This window comes from Malurus melanocephalus, unplaced genomic scaffold (assembly GCF_030028575.1).
Source record: "Malurus melanocephalus ecotype Western Australia unplaced genomic scaffold, MMel_1.1 scaffold_24, whole genome shotgun sequence".
Lineage (NCBI taxonomy): Eukaryota > Metazoa > Chordata > Aves > Passeriformes > Maluridae > Malurus > Malurus melanocephalus.
The window spans coordinates 2533857-2553591 of NW_026623256.1; the positions used below are offsets into that span (position 1 = coordinate 2533857).

General features: G+C 42.2%; 1 protein-coding gene and 1 long non-coding RNA gene across 2 annotated transcripts in view; one reads left to right on the plus strand and one right to left on the minus strand.

Annotated features, from left to right (window-relative positions):
* The first annotated feature begins 1107 nt into the window (after window positions 1-1107).
* Window positions 1108-12168, plus strand: CCDC174 (coiled-coil domain containing 174). Its single transcript, XM_057390292.1, has 11 exons — window positions 1108-1220; window positions 2666-2770; window positions 3609-3709; window positions 4601-4659; window positions 5579-5759; window positions 7218-7313; window positions 8171-8307; window positions 8703-8797; window positions 9028-9175; window positions 9974-10108; window positions 10880-12168. The coding sequence occupies exons 1-11, from the start codon at window positions 1179-1181 to the stop codon at window positions 11902-11904; spliced, it is 2124 nt and encodes a 707-aa protein (XP_057246275.1). The 5' UTR covers window positions 1108-1178; the 3' UTR covers window positions 11905-12168.
* Window positions 12169-15802: 3634 nt separating this feature from the next.
* LOC130589119 (uncharacterized) overlaps window positions 15803-19735 on the minus strand; it is a 4397-nt gene continuing 464 nt past the window's right edge. The window contains exons 3-4 of the long non-coding RNA XR_008967053.1: window positions 18145-18232; window positions 15803-15977 (exon numbers count right to left, since the gene is read on the minus strand). This is a non-coding gene — a long non-coding RNA (uncharacterized LOC130589119). The remainder of the gene's footprint in view (window positions 15978-18144; window positions 18233-19735) is intronic.

Consider the following 19735-nt stretch of genomic DNA (forward strand, 5'->3'; position numbering starts at 1 on the left):
CATCAACTAAGACAGGAAAGAGAGTTTTAGTTTTGGTTGGTTTGGGGTTTTTTCCTGGCTGTGTTTGGGTTTTTTGGTGCTGTTTGTTTTATGAGGGATTGTTGGTTGTTTTTTTTGGTTGTTTTTTTTTTTTCTGTTGATGATACCAAACACCTCAAGGTTTTGATAGCAAGTTGAGTCCAAGTTGGCAATATTTTTAGGTGTTAATCAGTAGCTATATCTTGACAGTTATGATTAAGCAATCACATTGTGAGCATCATATGTTCGGCTAATCTGCGGTTTTAAGAGAAGAAAATCCCAAAATGAATGAGCTGTCTGAATGAGAGGCCCCAAGAGTGAAGCAGAGCTTAGAAGCACCTGGGGAAATGTAATTCTGGCAGTAGGAGATTGTGACCACCAACTCATTGACCACCTGCTCAAATTGTACCTGAGACTCAAATGGAAGGACGAACTGTGCCTGCAGACTAATTAGCAGGAAAAGCAAGAGACAGAACTAGCAAATAGGGAGGTTGAGTAATTTGTAATCAACGAATGCTGATGCCTTCCTTTGTTAAGACGTATAAATAACGTGACCTTTTGATGACCAGTGGGTTAACTTTCTGTGGGTCACCACCCAGCTCCCCGCTTCGCACAAACGAGAATGAGTAACAGGAATACCTGGCCCTCAGTGTGTGACTTGGGGCTGGCACCAGGTAACGAACCCACATTCRGATCAACGCCGATGCCACGTTTGAACCATGCGCTTCTCCAGCTAGCCCCACCCCAGCTCTGGGCCAATCTGCGATGCCGCCAATTGCTGCCCACAGCGGCCGCTCTCAGCCCAGAGCGCGCCCAGAGCTCTGTCACAGCAGCAGCAGCTCCAGCCCCGCGGCTGCACAGGGACATGTCCAACAGGACGCCTGAAGGATTAGTCCCGCACCTGCCAGAAACGCTCATTTTCACACACAGTTGGAGCACAGGGATTATCCAAAGGCAGGAAAACCCCGGCCGGGAGCGCTCCGCCCCCGCCACACCCCCCCCAGGCCGCGCCCTCATGACCTCGTCTGACCTCCCCAACATGGCGGCGGAGMGTGTCCGCCCGCCCTCACCAGCACTGTCGCGATAGTGCCGCGCTTTCGCCGTGCTTTACGGCAAGGCCGCACAGCGAGGAAGGAGGCGGTGGCGGGGCCGGGTCCGCCATGGACCGGAGGAAGAAGCCGCTGGACGTGGCTGCGTCCTCGGTGAGTGAGCGAACGGGGAGAGGCAAAATGAGCTACTCCACCTCCCCAAGAGGCCTGTAGGGCTGTGGACTGAGCTCAGCCGTGGGGGGCTTCCACAGGCGAGGAGGGCCTGGCCGGCGCAGGCCGTGAGGCTCGGGTGCGCTGGTGGCACCGCTTCCAGGGAAAACAGCACACCTGGGAATTCGTGGTGCTGGTGTTCTGTCCCCTCGCCTTAACACCACTGCGATGTGTAGTCAGTGCAGCAAGTGCTGGATTAAAGGCTGTGGTAACGCCCTGTGTCACATCTCGGGTCTGTGAGAGTTTCGGGGCTGCGGTTTTGTCCCCTCACCTTCCTGATCAGGCACACGCGCTGCTCTCCAAACCCCAGTCTGCCAAGGCTGGATTTGTCCGCATTCATGATGTAATGATAAAATTAAGGCATGAGAGAGATGTGAGTTTCTTTCCTGGTTTTTACTAAAGAGCAGGGGGTCTATGCTGTAGCAGATGAACCTCCCACCCTTAGGGATGGTGAGGTGCTGCCCCTCCCTGCTCACCAGAGATGCCGCCGGACACTTCAGATGAAGAGTTATGTAAATAGTTAACGTAAAATGTGGGTTGTGCATATTYAATTTTTGAATGAATTTTTGGATGATCACCTCTAAGCAGAAGGGAAAATGAATGATTTTCAGTACTGCTTGTCATTGTCCCAGAGACCTAAAAAGCTGGTTCTTTAGTGCTTGAGACAAATATTAATACCAAAGTCTTCCACTTTCCTGATTTAATGTATATCTGTGGAATTTGTCTTCTGTAGGATTTGCAGGAAAAGTGGCACAATATCGTCTTCCAGATTAGTTTTGTAATTACAAGATATCACCCCTGCTGCTAATGTTTCTTAATAAAAGCAGAGATGGGCCTTGGTCAGAGATGGCAGTGCTACTTTTTTTTTAATAAATATATAAGAAGAAGAATGAAAATTTAAATCTGTTGAACAGTATATAAAGCAGTGGGAAACTTTATTTTACAATCACAAACTTTTATCAATTCTGAAACAGGATTTTATTAATTACCTAATGGTTAAAAGTTCCTTTTACATATTCAGTAGTGTTTTTCGCTATTCCTTCCCTCTTTGTTTGCCATTGGGATGCTGGTAAAACCTAGATGAAATTATGCTGCTTTTTTTCTCCTTCTGTAGCAAAGAATCAAGGATATCTTTGGGGATTGTTTTAATCCCTAATCAYAATTTGCATATCAACATGTTAAACACATAAGTGGCTTTTTCTTTTGTTTGCTGTAAAGAGTGATCTTTGTGATCACACCAGTGCTTCAAAGTTCCACATAAAAATGCAATTAAATGCTCATATAACTGTAAATGGTAGTTTGTTTTCCTAGAGATACAATTATTTATTACAGTAACTGATATCTGTGCATGTGATCTGTTTTTATGTGTTGTTTTGCTGGTGATGTAGCTGGTAGATCTCAAAGCTGAACTYTTCCGAAAGCAAGAGGAATTCAAGAAAGAAAAACTATTGAAAGATGCTGGAGTCTTTGCAAARCCCAGAACTTCTAATAAGGTAGAAAAAATCTTCCATTGTTGTCTTTCTCATTTCTTCTTAAAGTAAGGAAGTTAATATTCAAATCTAAATAAATAGTAAATACACAGAGCTGTGTTACTAGTCAAATATAAAATGCTCCTTGGGGAATAGTTATAGGGAAAGTTGGGGTGGGTTGGGTTTTTTTTTTTTGTTTTCTTTTTCCTTTTTTTTTCTGAGGATTTTGTATGATTCTGGATGAGGGAGGATGAGAGATTTTCCAGAATCATTTCCTTGATCGGTGTTCTGCTATGTGTTTGTGGTGTACAATAATGAATACACAATTATCTCTCTTGTTTGGCTCTTTACTGCACTTTGGGTTTTGTTCAYTCTGTAACTTTCTAGAAGCAGAATGCACTGTTCCTGCCACATTTGAAGCACATGCACATTTGCAGTATTATGCTGCAAACAGGCCAGCTGAGTGTATTTTGTATCTAAAATGGAGGTAATGGGGAATAGAAACAATTTGTAGCTTTGTTAGTACATATTTAATCAGAAAGATTGTATGACTGGGTTTTTTAACCTTAACATCTTTGCCAGTATAGATTTAGTTTGATTTCTGTGTTCCTTTGGGTTTTTTAGCTTCTCAGCCTGTCCTTAACTATGACAYCATCCTGCAGCCTGTGTTAATTTAGGATATACCTTTAGTATCCTACAGCACAGGGATAGTGTCAAGTCAAACATGTTTAAAATGTTATTTACAAAGTCTTTCGTGACTGATTTGCAACGGTTGCATTTTGGAGTTGAAATATTTTTTTTAATTGTTACCATTTCAATATTGTCATTTACTTGTTTGTTGTTACAAAATTGTCCTCCACAGAAACCAAGTATCTGGACCAAACAGAACACTGGAGTTGTAAATCGGGCTGCAAAAGATGTTGAGCAGAAGGCGGAAGAGCGGGATATTTTGGATGAATCAAGGTAGCTCTTAGGCTCTGTAAGAAAGGAATGCTTTGGAGGATTTGGTTTTTGGTGTTTGGGAAAGCACAGAAAAAAGCTAAGCACATTTTTGGACCAGCAGTTCTCATTAGACCCACCAGTAAGCCCAGCATCAATTCTGTACTTTTTATCAATACTGTGCAAACTGCATCCCAGCAGTCTCATGCTCTCATGTTATCACAGCTGTCTAAATGTGTCAGGTTACTGATTTTTTTTTTAAAGTCGTCTTCAGAATTACCAGGCAGGGCAGCAACATGTTAGAATCTTTAGCAAAGTGTTTCTTGGGATTGACAGAAAATAGCTCACTTTTTTCCAAAAATTACCTCATTTTCTAAATGGGTTGGTTGTACAGAAAGATACATGTTGAAAATGCCATTTATAAACCATTTGCTGTTCTTCTGTAAGTAATTCCTTGCTCTTTGAAATTCCAGAAATAAGCTAAGGTTTTCTCTTCAGTTTCTAAGATTAAGTGTAACTTYATGTTACCTCTTTTTTATTCTTGTAAAACTGTCTTTCAGTATCTGATACCTACAAATAATGGTTTCATTTCCAGTATTTAACTGACAGACCATAGTACTTGAATAAAGGTAGAATTCTTGTAACATCATGTTTCTGCCTACTTGACAAATTACATTTAAGTTKAATTTTATAACTTGACTAAAATTATTTTCGGCATAAATTCTGGAATTGAATAAGTGTATCTTCAGAAATGCTTGTGAAGGTTCAAAACRAAAGGCAGGCATAAGTCAGCTCCTAAAAACATCTCAAGCACTTCCAGTATTTTCCTGTTCCATTTATCTAAGGCTAAATTGGTCACTTTAAACTGTGCTTGGAATTTGTGGGATTGCAACGTTATTTTTTTTTCTTTTTCAGGAGGAAGCTTGAAGAGAAAGCAAAGCTGTATGAGAAAATGACAAAAGGAGACTTCCCAGGTGAACAATACTGTTCCCAAATGAGTATTTATATATGTATAAACTCTTGGAGTTATTCTACAAAGTGACTGACACCGTTTATTCTGCTTTGAAAGGAAAAAAAAATATATTTATGAGAGAAAATAAAATTAGTTTTGAAGAACAGCCTGACCTAGTAAAGCACTAAGGGTTTTGTTTCACTCATTCATTAAGTGGGTGAACTATATTCTGTTTTTTCAATACAGTATCTTAGAAAAACAAAATTAATTTGTTCTCCATTGTACAATTTTTGGATTTCATTGCTGATATTCTGTTCTGCGTTCTAATTCTTGGACCTTTATGAGAAGAGGATCAGGAGAAGAGTCTGGCTGGTCTATATGTGAATGCCAGTCATGCAGCTAATAGAGTTAGAGAATGCTAATCTTTCCTTTTCTCACACGTTCAGTCCCTTGCAAGAAGTAATTATTAAAATAGAATACAAATCCACTTGTAACTAATCTGTTTTCTTTACTGGTGTCCATCTTTGTCCATATAACCCCACCACTTTCCTCTACTTTTCTAAAAGAGAACTGCATGAATGCTTAGCTCCTGCCAATATACCAAATATTAAACATCCAAAGAGTATTTCAGCTGTTACATGACAAACCCTTTGCTTCTGAAATAGTTAATGAGCAGAGAAYGTTTTGCTGCAAAGAATGCAGCCTTTTCTGAACTGCACACAATGCCCTGAAACTTCAATTCAGAAAYAGACATTATCACTGTGGAGCCAGTTGATAGCTCTGCGTTTGTTTGACACTGAATGAGATTTAAGTACTCCCCTATAGTGTGGTCAAGGGCATTGCTGGCAGCTGAAAAGCTGATTGCAGCTATTTGGTATTGATTTTTTACTCAGCTCTTTTCTTTTCATGGCTGTTCTCTAAGAATCGATTTTCTGCCTTAGATGAAGAAACTGAGGATTTGTACCTGGTGGATTTCACTCAGAAGATCATAGACAAACAGCACGAAATACAGGAGCTGCATCAGAGCGAAGCTGCTGGGAAAACTTCAGAAAGAGACACAGATGAGGAGGAAACTCAGCTTGAWGCAGACATTCCACCACCAGAGGATCCAGATGAGGAATGGTTGGTGCTACAGATTGGGCTTAGCTTTTCTGGCTGCTGTGGTTCTTGGCAATTGCAGGAGGAAATAATTTTATTTCCAAAGTGTGTGAAATGGCACCTTTGTTTTTTTATGTGATGCTACACTATGATTATAAGGTGTTTACAGTCCTTCCTGTCARTTTTCTTTCCACATAGGTAACATTACATTAGAATCTACATCCAGGATTTTGAGAAATTGCAATCAGGGCAATGTACTGTAGGGGAGACAACATAATATCCTCTCTTAGTTTCTTGTGTAGTTTATGTGAGTATGCATCAGAGTATTGGTACAATTTTATGCTCTGATGAGCTSAATTGAAATGTATTTTAGCAAAACTTGGGGATTTTATGTTATTTATTTTCCCTTCTCTAATTGTGTGTGACTTAGAGAATGAGCAGTCATTTCATTATACGACCTTCTCTTAAAAGAGAGAAACTGTGATTGGAATAAGAACACAATTTTCAGCATTTCTTCCGCTGTTTAGCTGCAGCACAGCAAATTGTTTCTGACAGTTTTCTGTGTCATTCCAAGTTGCCACTAGTTTTTCATCCAAGACATCAGGAATAACTATGAAACCAGTCATTTTCCTTGCCCATTTGTTTAAAATGCTTATGCAACAAGAGATTTTACTTCTGGTAATCAGTTTAAACCAGCAGTAACCAATACAAAACAGCTCCCCAGTTCTTCAAATACTAAACTGTAGATATCCTTAAAAACCGTGTAGAAGACTTAGTAAAAGCACAGATCTTTAAAAGTCTGGAGTTGGAGAGCTAAACTGTCATCCTTTTTGAGATGTAATATTCTTTAGAGTGGGATAATTGAGGCAAGTTGCTGCTAAAGAACTTTTCTACATTACAGGACAATAAGTGTAGCTCTTAACAGCTTTTTCAACAACTGTAAATCAGGTGTTCAGTACCATAAAGAGTTGAGTAAGAAGCACAATAGCTTCAAAGGAACATTTTGCTTGTTTTTTAGTCAGCCTTTGTTACGCCAGTTGAATGCACACTGTCAGCCTATTTTGAATGGTCTTTAGACCGATAATTGAAATATATTGTAGCAATTTCATATCCACAAGAAGTCAATGCTGCCTCATTATCTTCACCATGGGAAGCAAGCAGTAGGCTGAGTTCTATTTTGTTGTGAAAACTATGTGACATTGTTACTTTTGAGTATTTTTACACTGCTTTGTTGCCAAGTCCAAGAGGGGGCTCAAAGAGAGATTGAATAAATGTCTGATAGAAGTGTCATGTGCCCCATTCAGAACTGTCCTCTTAACCTGGGRGTGTGTTAAGTGAAAAGCAGGAGCAACTGTCACACACAGAGACTGAGAGGTGATGAAAATCTTTTGAAAGTGTATTACTGCTTCTGTCTTTTAGTTAAGACTTCTGTAAATCTGCAAATAGAAGTTTTGGGTCAGTTTTTTTTTTCTTTCACTACAGGGTTGATTATGTCGATTTCTTGGGCCGATCTAGACGCTGTATGAAGAAGGATTTGCCAAGTCTGCTTAAAATGGATCAGGARCTTCAAGGGAAAAGGTGTGGTTTCTCTAATGGAGTTAGATGTTCCTCTCAGTATTTAATATGTATTTTTTAATGAGAAGGAAGAGAGGATGTGCTTTGTCACACATTCTCAATCCAGAGTTGGGGATGGTACTGCTTTCTCTAGATTTGCGTTGGTTGCASAGAAARGTTTTAATAAATTGAYGCAGCAATCTCAAATACTTGTTGCATCTCTTAAAAATGGGATCCTTGTATGGACATTTTATTTTATTTTATTATACCTTCTGTAAAATGCCAGGAAGGTGATTCCTGGTTCTGTGTAACCTGGAAACTGATGATAGTCCTTCCGCAATTCCAAATTCCTCCTGATATTCAAATTGAATTTGTTAGACCTCCCTTTGTTTGGGTTTGCTCTTCTGTTAAACAGCTGTTTAACAGCTCWTCTGTTAAAATTACTTCCTTAGGAATAGTTGAGTATTAATATTTTGCATGGATCTCATGGGTAAATGCCTAGCTTTTTGTTACTTTAAATACCTTTCACTTTCTTATGTCAAATSTGAAATGTTATGTGATTGCTGGAATCCCCACTGATGCCAATAACTGATTATTTCAACTCCCATTCTGTAATTTGATAATTATTTCATAAAGCTTCTGAAAAAGGATATGATTTTATTTGTCTTTTAATAAGATGTTCTACCAGTACCTTGTTTTAGAGGTAACTTTGTATTTGTTTTGACCATGTACCACAGTCATTGTTGTATCACCAAGTGGTGCTTATAATGATCTGTGTTCTGTGAAAACTGCAATACTGAATCAGACCCAATCATACTTGTACTGTTTGGTACTGTAAAACTGGTAAATTCTGCTCTGTCATCCCTATTTTTTTAAATTAGACAAGAACCCGATGGGAATACTCTGTTATCTGAAGACATGAGAAGAGAACTTCAGAGGCAGCAGTGGGAAAAGGAAGAAGAAGAAGCYCTCAGAAAACCCATGGGACCCATACATTATGAGGACATTCGAGAAAATGGTACACTGCCATACTTTATATGCCTTACCTTTGTATCACCAAAGAGATCAGTTGTAGAGGGAGCAGGGGAGAGTCACTTCCTGTGCCTGTATAGCAAAGTGTAGGTAYATGTTAAGCCACATGTGTGATAACTGTTGAAAGTTGCCAGGACATAAGCCTAGATTTATTTTTTCTTCAAATTGTATTTTTTCTCAAATGTCTTTTCCAAATTTCTCTATCTGTGTTCTCCTTTGGGAAGCTTCACTGTATGCATCAGCTCACACAAGGCATTTTTAGCCAWCTGAAACTAACGCAGTATATGTTGGGAATAATTCCATGCCTGAAAGGAGRGTGCCTGGAGCCTGTAGTTATTGTCAATTATAAACTGAATGTAACTTAAATTTTCTCCTTTTCAGAGGCCAGGCAGCTTGGTGTTGGTTACTTTGCCTTTTCTCGGGACCAAGAACTCAGGCATAAACAACGGGCAACCCTGGATATGCTGAGGGAGCAGGTATGAGAATAAAGAGCAAACTGGGCTATGAGGGCAGCATGGTTACTGTCTTTGGTTTGTTGTATGATTATTATTTTAGATGATGCCTGACTCCAGAGAAATMTAGCTGCTTTTTTCCTGTTGAAACCTGGTACTGGATTAGGATTACTTTTAGTTGTTTTGTGAAAGAAGATATGTACTTGTTTATGATAACAAAGGAAGATTAATTCATGTTTTTCTTTGCTGTTAAGACACTTGATCAGAGAAATAAGCGTGAACAGCTGAAGGAGAAGAGGAAGGCAGCTCTAGATGCAAGGCTGTCCAAACTTCGAGCACGGAAGATTAAAAAATTAAGGGAAGCTGGATTAGAGGAAGAGGCAGAGAAACTGGAGAATGGAGGTATGATCTGCTGCCTTTTTAAGTTAAATACTTGCTATTTCCCCTTGTTCTTGATGTATGGACCAGCAGACTCTAATTTATATTTATGTCTGGACATCCAATATATTGGTATTTTGTGTCCTATATATGCAATTAGCAAACTGTTAGGATAGTGAGAGTTGATGTAATTGTGTGTAAATATAAAATCATGCCAGAAGTAGCTTAATATCGGATGGAAAAGTATGGTGTGTTGATTGTAGCTTTTTTTAAATTCCCACCTGACAGCAAGAATTACATGGGTTAATTGTGCAGGTTGAAGTTAGAGCTGCTGACGTTGTGCTGGCTTTTTTCTTTTATTAAGATGAGGTAGAATAAGTAGTAACAAGTCAATTTTGATATCATGCAATGTACATTGTAACAGTTTCAGTGCAGTCTATAAATTGGAGATACAGCTGACTTGAGGATTTAGGATAATGAATTTGAATTCTAATCCTGTCTCTCTGCTGTCTCCCTTATGACACTGATAGCCAACTTGTACTGTCTGTCTCYCACTGTAAAATGTAGCTAATATTTCACTGTGTCAGAATTTCATGCAAATKATTAACTCTGATGTGTTCTGGAAATGAAGAACAGCATCGTGCCACTGCTCACTGTTACGGTTGTTTAGAAGAATAAGAATGYAAATTGTTTTCTCCACTAAATGAAATGGAGATACTGTTCTTACTGAGTATATATGGAAATATATATATTTCCTAGGTGAGGTTCATATAGATTTTATTCCGCAACTGGCAATTCCTATTATCTCTTCCTGTAACACAGAGGTGAAAGCTGCTGCCGAGGAACCAGAACCTCCAAGAGTTACTGCAGCAAGTAGGAAGGTAGAGGTTGTCATCCAGGAGAGGAGAGATACAAAGCCTGGAGTGCCTTATGTCCGAGAGTGGGATAAAGGCAAAGGTAAGGAAATGTAGATTMAGGAACATTGTTRGGTTCACAATATGCWCRCTGCTACTTTCATTTCTATTTTGTSACAAAGTRTGGTAACACTGAGAAGCACTGAAATCTTTTCTGCCTCGGTACTGATGACTCTCCAGTGTCCATGGCAGTGACTGACAAGGATGCTTTAGCACCTGTAGCTGCTATAATGTCCCCATAATTTTTTCTTCTATATGAGTTACTGCATTTCTGGATGATTCAGACAGGCTGACAGAATGATAAATTCTGTAGTTCATAAAATGCACAGTGTGATCTTTTCTTGAACACATATGGCACGATACTAAAATATGATGCAAGCAGAGACCACTTCAATGCCTGTGCCCCATTCTGTAGCATCGTCCTTGTCACAAAGTGATGGCTGTCATCTAGATCCTTCTAATCCTTAACCCATTAATTCATTTTGCACTATTAATCTAAGCTCATGTGCATTCTTCTAGTCTGATGCCTGACTTCRGAGTAAAAGCAAACAAGGAATAGGCTAAGCACATTAATTCTCATCTTCTTTAGTACTCCTGTAAGGGCACTGCTCCTCTTCTGTGCAATATTGGTGTTTCCAGATCTCTCCTGGTTTTCACAGTTTTTATGTTCTGTTAACATTCTGAGGGGAAACTTTGTGATTCCCTTAAAACCCCAAACTTTCAGATCCTATCAATAAAACTTTATCCCTCCTTTCTGACTGGCCTTCAGACCTTGAAATCTATGCTAAATCTACCATTTTCCTGTTTCTAACAGAACTCATGTTTGGACAATGGGAAAAGAAACAGGAAGAACTTAGAGATGAGCGAGACCCAGAATTTGCACCACCTTCTGATTACTTTTTGGGACAAAAGAAAGATGACAGTTACCGAAGTCGGAATCTGAGCAGTTCTGAAACCTTCTCTGAAAAACTGGAAACTGAGAGAGCACAAAACCAACAGAGGCCATCGGTGCAGGGCAGCAGCAGCAGCATTGGAGATGTGCCACCGTCAGCACAGGCTTCCAACAGCAACGTTCCAGATAAGCCAGCATCAGCAGAGTCCACTGGCCGTGACACTCAGGGGGTGTCATCAGCAGAGGATGACAGCAGTGAAGATGAGGGCATGCTGCCACCCCCACAGGCTTATGGCTACGGTGCCCGAGGTGTGCCACCACCACTGAGGGGTTATGGCTACGGTGCCCGGCGTGTGCCACCACCCATGCCAGCCTACGGCTACGGYGCTCCCGAGGTGCCCTTCCCAGTGCAGGCTTACGGCTATGGAGCACCAGGAATGGTGCCACCAATGCACGGGTATGGCTATGGCACCCCCGAGATGCCCTTTGCAATGCAGGCTTATGGCTATGGCACACCAGGAATGCAGGCCTGTGGCTGCAGCGCTCAGGATGTGCCACCAGGAATGCAAACTTGTGGATGCAGCACCCAGGATGTGCCACCAGCAATGCAGACCTGTGGATGCAGCACCCAGGATTTGCCACCAGGAACACAGGCCTGTGATTGCAGCAGCCAAGATGTGCCACCAGGAATACACRCTTGTGGATGCAGCAGCCAAGATGTTCCACCAGGAACACACACCTGTGGCTGCAGCACCCAAGAAATGCCACCAGGAACAGACATGTGTGGTAGCAGCACCCAGGATGTGCCACCAGGAATGCAGCTCAGTGGCTGCAGCACTCAGGATGTGGCACCTCCAGTGCAGACTGACAGCACTGACACTRCAAATCAGGAACCACTGTACCAAAGTTTAGATGATATGCTGTCTTATTACAGACAAGTGACTTGAGCCAAGCCAAAGCATAAGCAAGAACCATGATCTGAAGAACTGAAACATAATTATGTGCTCGGCAGAATATTATTTTCCCACWTATGGGAAAAATAAGTTTCTGTAAGTAGAACAAAATAAATCTCCTGAACACCTAAGCTGTTTTACATCACAGCTATACTTTTGCCCTGTTGGTTGTTTTTTTTTTCTTGCCTCTTTACTAAAATTTAACTCTTTGACACTTATACCTGAACTTAAGGGTATATGAATTACTTGCTTTCAGGAGACAAACATCTTTAATTGGTTGCTCCCAGCTGTCTTCTGGTTTGGAGTACTACAAGTTCAGTCACATTCGTAGAAACAGCATGGAAATGGTAGGTCCTCTGCTGCCAAATACAGAATGATTTTGTTGCTTAATCTCCTGCCTTTTAAAAGTGCAGAATATTATCTAGTGAACAGTGGTGGTTCACATGGCCTCTGCATTCCTGAGGTCTTTATATAGCTCATAGTTCTGTGCAGCATTTTGGAGTGGAGACAATGCAGAAACCAGTAAATAATGGTTAGGCTAAAAATAAACACTTCCCTGAAGCAGATGTYTTGACACCTGAAATTACTGTCTTACTGGTTTAGAAAATCGTCTCATAATTCTCCAAATGTGTTTTTCTTGCATCAGGAGTTATATATATGGCTTTATTTAATACTTATTTCCCCAAAAACTGTTATTGGAGTCATTGAATACAAAAGCAGACCAACCTCTACCAAACGAACTTTTCTTTTGGAGTCTTAGTAAATGAGAACACTTACTTGCMATGTAGAAGATTTTTATTTCTGAAGGTAATTTAGATCACTCCACTTGTATTTTTAAAGCTAATACAAGGATAAGACCTAGAAAAGCAGGTTAGAATGGTCAACTGCTTAGATTGTTAAATGGCAGAGATAAAGTCAAACTAGTGAACATTTGAATGCAACAGTGAACTGGCCAAAGAAACAAAGCTGGTGTGTTCCTCTTGTGTACTTCAGTCAGATCTCAGGCTGCTCTGGAAGCCTGGTGAACAGCAAKATGTACAGTCTGACTGAAAAAAGACACTTCCTCAAATTCTGATTTAACCACAGTTCCTACATCACTGGTTTTTGTACTGGAATTTGCARAGCAGGTACAGTACATTACAATTATTGTTTAGATGAACCTCAGAATACTATACTGAAGTAAGATAATACCACTTTCCCCATTTTGAAGAAAATGAGAATGCAAAACATCTTGGAGAAGGTCACACCCAGTTTTCCAGGCTGGCTGACTTACGCTAGAGAAGTTTCCTCACAGAGTCAGTATCTGGAAGCCATTCAGATGATTTTCTTGGAACTGAACTAACTAAAGGGTGGACAAGTCTTTTCAAACTGTAAAGCTWGACTTGAATTCATTATGGCAATTGTGTCCTTCAATGGATTTCCCTACAAAGAATATTTGTGTCTATTTCACTGCTATTTTAAATGACATCCATTTCCTACTGCCTTTTGGACTTTTTTTTTCTGTGCACTTCAGACTGCGATAATTTTATGTATATCTATGATTTAGGAGTTACATTGTCTTTGCATTAGTTTAACATTGAGCTGGAGCTGCAGTAAGGAATGAAATGCCATTTATTACAAYGTGTTACATAGAAAGATACAATCAAAGTGTTCCTTTGTTCAGCTTCATTTCCACAGCCTCATATTAAACAGGAGGACTCTTGGCCAGGAGGGTGGTTCAGTGCCTACATTAAAGTTAAGCCTATTGAGAACARCTCTCCCACTGCAGTGATCTGTCACTTTGCCATTTGGTCTCCTTCCCTCTTGTCTTGCTTTTTGGCTGAAATGCTTTTTACATATTGTCTCATGCTGTGGAGCACACATCTCTGTTCACTGTCCTCCCCTCAGACCACCTCAASTTAGCTTGGCTGGGATCAGCAGCCTCATTCATTTCATTCAGTAATTCCTGGGGCAAACAATTCCTTATTGATACACTGCCAAAGTTTTATTTCTCTCGTGTTTTGGAGCATGTTGTCTCCGTCTCCCTCTTCCTCCYCATTTAAACCAGGTTCCCARTTYASCGACTTGCACACCAGTGGAAATGGRGGTGCAGSTGGGCAATGTTGGTAAGGATCTGCCACCATCGGTGTGTGACTGATAAAGTAAAGCCAACTTGTTCTCTCGCTCTGAGCACACACAACTGGGAGCACACAGTGGTTGTGCTTCATGTGCTGGAACTGCCCCAAGAGGTACCAGTGCTGGCTTGCGTTTCTTTCACTGTTCTCCACAGATCCAGGGGCAGTCCCTGCTCCGTATCTATGGCAGCTTTCTCCTACATCTTTGTGTGAATTTTCTCAGTGTCACCAAAAGCTGATTTATCCCCTCGTGGGGAGCACCCAGGGGTCTGATCTGCCTGTGAACCATTGGCACGTGAGCTGAGGCTGCTACACGGGGTAAAAACTAGGTGGCTGCAGCTCTGTCAGCTCAGGGGTCGATGCCCCATCGCTCGCTGGCTTCTGAGGGCTCAGCCACAGACAGACGGGAAATACAAACCGAGGTCCTTGCAACAAGAGCCGCCCGCGCCGAGCCGGGGCCGCGCCGGGGCCTCCCGCGGCGGGAAGCGCTGCGCATGCGCAGAGCGGCGGGGCCGGGTCCGCGCCCCGCGATTCCCGCGGCCGCCGCGCGGGGGCGGCAGAGCCCGGGGCAGGGCGGGAACCCCGCGCGCGGCCCCGCCCGGTCACGGCTCCGCTCCCGCTCCCGGCACGGGCTGTGGCAGAGCAAGGCCTGTCCCGCTCCCGGTCCGGGCCCCGGCACGGGCTGATGGCAGAGCAAGGCCTGTCCCGCTCCCGGCCCTGCTCCCGGCCCACGGCACCTCGGCACGGGCTGATGGCAGGGCAAGGCCTACCCCGCTCCCAGCCCTCGGCACGGGCTGATGGCAGGGCAAGGCCTGCCCCGCCTGGTCCCACGCACCCAGGGCGCCTGACCTTCCCGCCCTGCTCAAACGGAGCCTCGCGTACCCGGAGGAAGGAGGTAACGCCCCTGGCCCTCTAAAAATGTCTCTTTTTAAGAAGCAAACCCTCTTAGTAGCACGCTGTGCAGCGACAGCCAACACCTGCGCTCTCTTCCTCAGGAGCCCAGACTGCAGGAGCCCAGATTTCCCATATTTCCGCCCCTCGCCCCCCTCCCTGCCCGCTGCAGCCCAAGTGTCTGACTGTTCACAGAAGCCATTCCCTGCCTGCAGCCATCAGCTGCCCTCCCTGACAGCAGGAGCAGTCTCTGTCTATTACTCTTCAGTAATAAGGTCTTTCCATTCTTTCCCCTGTCACTCCTGCCTTGGGGACACCATATTCCTTCCTTCAAGTCTCCATAACCAGTGTGCAATCACTGCCATTCATTTCAAGAATTAAGTTACGGTCTCAGAAGCACTGTTCCCTCTCTTCTCCACCCCAAAGGCATTCCATGAGTGTGAAGGAGCTGTGATGTCAATATGTAGTTCAGGAAAACATGTAGTGACAATTTGTAGGACAAAGGCAAGTGTGTGTTCAGCAGGCAGTTGGACTGCAGGGCACAGCAATGTTCTTAAATAGGAACACAGAACTGAGTGTTGTTTTGGAGTGGCTGACCCCAAGGTGCTGGTGATGGAAGCATAACTCAATTTTTGTTTAGAGAAAACTTGCAGCTCTTAGGAGAGCACACACTGCTACAGCCACATCTCACACAACTGCAGCTAAACCTAAGCCTCCAGATTAAAATTCTGCAGATTTTAACACTCAGGCCCTGATTCAATTTTCAAAAGGAAGTAGAAACTGCAATTTATTTTCACAAACGACTACCAAACCAGCAAATGCACTCAGGCTCCCATATAAAACAGTAAAGCCATTTTTAAACAAAACCTACAGGTAAAGAGAAAATATCACATCTTAACAAAAAGGATTTATTATGACTAAACAAAATGTACAATGTTTCCCAAATGACAGAGTTTTTTCAAGACTCTCTGAAGTCTGCAGGTCCATTGAGTAGCTTGGTCACTTCTTAGCCTGCAGTTTGATCAAGCTACTTTTTGCCAGACTTCTTTATTCCACCACTGGCTGCCAAAAGAAAAAACACAGCTGGTTAGGTGAGTGTGACAGAGCTTAGCTACAAATTCAGTTCTCATAAAGCTGAATCCCCCCTCTAAACAGTCTGTACAGCCCASGGCCCCACTGGTGAATTGTTTCTGCATGTGTGACTGCCCTTATGTGGTTTTGATCTCACACACTTTACTCTGAACAGTGACTTATTTAAGATTAGAAACTAAATTTCTCCTGGAGCCAAATATGCTCAATAAATCTAATATAGAACTAAATATTCCAACATTCCAATACTTTGTTCCTCCATTGTTTATTTTTCGTACAGCAGGAGCACAGGTAAAATCAAATGCAAGGCTAAGGGAATAAAAGCACTGGTATCCCTAGACCAGAGCCTTCAGCTGGGATCAAAACTCTGCAGGAGGTACTGGAATTCCCCGCAGAGTCAATTATTGAAGACACTGAAGTGAAAAAAACACCAGGTATTGAYACAGCAACAAGAGTAGCATTTGTTGTAAATGCTGTTTTTCTCCAGTTGTGTCAGGTATGACCAGTGGGAAGGAAAGAGAACAGCAAGGCTGCACCAAGACAGGCTGCAAGGGCCTAGGGTCAAAAAACAGACTCTGCATTGCAAATTGATTCCAACAGCATTGCCTTGATAAGGCGCTCAGAAATAAGCTGACCCTGCCACAGTAACACAACAATCATTACCTGCTTTGGCAAGCATTAGACAAGGGCCAGGTGACTGACACTGAGTCTAGCAAACGGCAGAGCAATAATGGCAGGAAAGAACTCTGCAGAGATTGTGTGCTGAAGCACCGTACACAGAATGAGTTTAGGATGGTGAGGACAGAACAGAGGTTCAATGAATTCTTTTGCATCTGGCTGTAACACCAAAGACATTCCAAGTCCCACACCCAGCACATTTTTTGTATASAGATAAAACAGAGGAGTTAGATCAGTCTGAGATACACCCCAAGTCTGTGGGGCTGCATGGCACTTTCTTCAAGAGCACCAATAAGCTGTAATGTGAAAATGCAGATCTGCTGGCTAAGATTTAAAACATCAATCCAGACACTATGTCAGAGGACTCACTGACTGCCAGCAAAGCTCCCAGGTACAGAATGGGTTCTGTGAAGAATTACATTTCAACTACAGAGGAAGTCTGACCTCGATCTCTGAGAAGATAAGAGAGTCTGRAGCAAAGCAAATGGATAAACAGTCTTGTGAAAGTTAAGAGGATTCCCATAAAGATTAAATCCTTCCTCCCTGAYCTGCTGGGACCCTGAGGTTGTCATTAGGTATATGAACAAAGTGAACCCAGGAGACTTCATATTTTCACACAGCACCTGATAAGATTCCATAGCAAAGTGAAACTCTGTTGCTGTGGGATTGTCAGAAAGCTCTTTCTGCGACCTTTCAAAACTGAAAGTTTGATGAAGAATAGGAAACGAACTGTGAAGTTTAACAGTCTTTACAGAATGGAAGAGTGGTTAGTAAAGTGAATGGGCCACAGGTCAGAAACACCTGAYGGGAGCAGGCAGGGTGCACACTTGAACATCACCAACTGGATCATGACAAACACTGGAGGAGCAGAAGGTGAGTGCAGACTCACATGAACACTCTCTGACTGTCACTGAGACAGAGACTGGGCTCCATGGGCCACCAAGACACACCCTCTGAACTCACTTCAGTGACATCACGKATTTCACAGACACTCAGGCAAAGGGTTTGATACCAGACTGGTTTCCAGTCACACTTTTTTTTTTTCCCTGCCAAGAATCTCCTGCTCTTGAAAAAACACATCCTCTCAGAGGACAAGCACTGRATTTGTTAAACTTGGAGGACTGTGGCAAAGCCCACATGTAACACACTTGGAAAGAAAAGACTGGTGTGCTAAAAAATGCATAGAAATGTTCCTGCACGTCCCACTGGAATAGGTCAGCAAGCCAGACACAGTGTTTTGCCTGCTGAACCAGAACCTGCATCATATGGGGATGAAATTGCATAGAAAAGAAAAAAAACCAAAATAGCCTCTATTTGTTCCATATTCTCTGTATGCCATCAACTTACTTATCTATGTCAAATAACCAGAGGCACCTGCCTTTTTATGTTTGTCAAGCAAAAACTGAAATTTTTGAAGCCAGCAAGACTGCCATTTGTCCTGCCAGGATGGCACCTCACTTACCCAGAGGCCCTTTCCCAGCAGCTTTTGCTTTCATCTCCTCAAGTTTCTTTTGTTCCTCCTTCTGTTTTTGTTTGAATGCCAGATCCGTCTAAAGGAAAGAACAGCAGCATATTTTAACATCTCTTCCAAGAAAAATTACAAAACTGAGAAGCAATGAAAAACAAATGTAATGTTTCAGCAGCAAAAAACACCATGCTGGACCGAGGCAGGATGGCTGAATAATGCTAAATATGCAGAACATTGCAGAACTTTGATCAAGATTTTTGCTGTGCTACAGTATGATGACTAAATTTCAACTCTGTATGTTTGGTCTTTCTGGAAGGATCTCCCATGTTATAATTCCATTCTGAGATTATGATTCCTCTGACTGACAGATGTTTGCACTARCACCATTCATTAGCACGCCATCAGTRAAACATGGAGCCCAGCACACAGGCACTAACAAAAGTGTTTAGATTATTAAGAATACAAATACAATAAGGTTGCTTTTACCTACAGAAAAGCATTAATTTCAAAAATATTCTCCCGCACATATGTAATTTTTATTGGATTTAATAAATTCATTTATTAGTGAATCTAATGAGACTGCTGGCAAATTGCAYAGGCAGTGCAGCTATTGAGCATCCCTTCTAGGCCAGCCCCTAAAATCGGACCAAGTAAAACCATAACAGGAGGTCAGACACACTCTGCCCCTTAGATAAACATTCTTCACAGACTGAAGGCTGAAAAAGAGCACAGATTTTTAACCTGGCATTCAGGAMTTTGGGGTAACTGAACTGAGATTCCAGATTCTTCACCAGAAGAATCTGGAATCCAGTCCTTGGCTCATCTTTGTAACTGCAAAGCTTTCCTCTTRTTTCAGTTAAAGCTTCCCTTGCTGCAATGTATCCACAGTACTTCCCCTACCTCTCCCTCATAGAACAGAATATTCTGTTTCTCTCTCCAGGTTTTCCTGTCTCCTGTAGGCTAATGGATCTTTCCTAGTAAATCAACCCCCTGTCCCGCATTTATCCACTTTTTTCTTGCAATTTGTTGCCCCCAGGTGCTCATAGTATTGCAGCGTTGAGAGGGAAAAGAAATATTACATTATTTGACACACAAATGTTTATAACTTGGGATTCTTGTGAGCACTTAATTGGTTCTTCCATTTCTCTAACAATAAAGATTATTTAGAAAGATGATTTTTTTTTCTTTTTCAAAGAGACATTTTTCCTTTTCCCAAAAGTGGCACCTCATCCATTGTCCACTATGCTCAGAAATAGCAGYTGAAACCCATAATTAAATGTAAGGGTTCAGAGTATCTCTAATGTGCAATTCACTAGTACTTAATTTATCCAAACTACACAATAATCCCGGAGTTTGTGCCTGTCCCAGGCTCCTGGGAGCGCAGTGATTGATCGAATTCAGCCTGCAGCCTGATGCCTTGGCAAGGGCATTCCAAGCTCCTCTGTCAGCCGGCACCGCTGCATSCAGCAGGAACATGGGCRGGATGTCATCATGAAATCAGAGAATGRTTTGGGTTGGAAGGGATCTTGAAGATCATTTAATTKCAAAYCCCTGCCATAGGCAGGGATACCTTCCGCTTGACCTG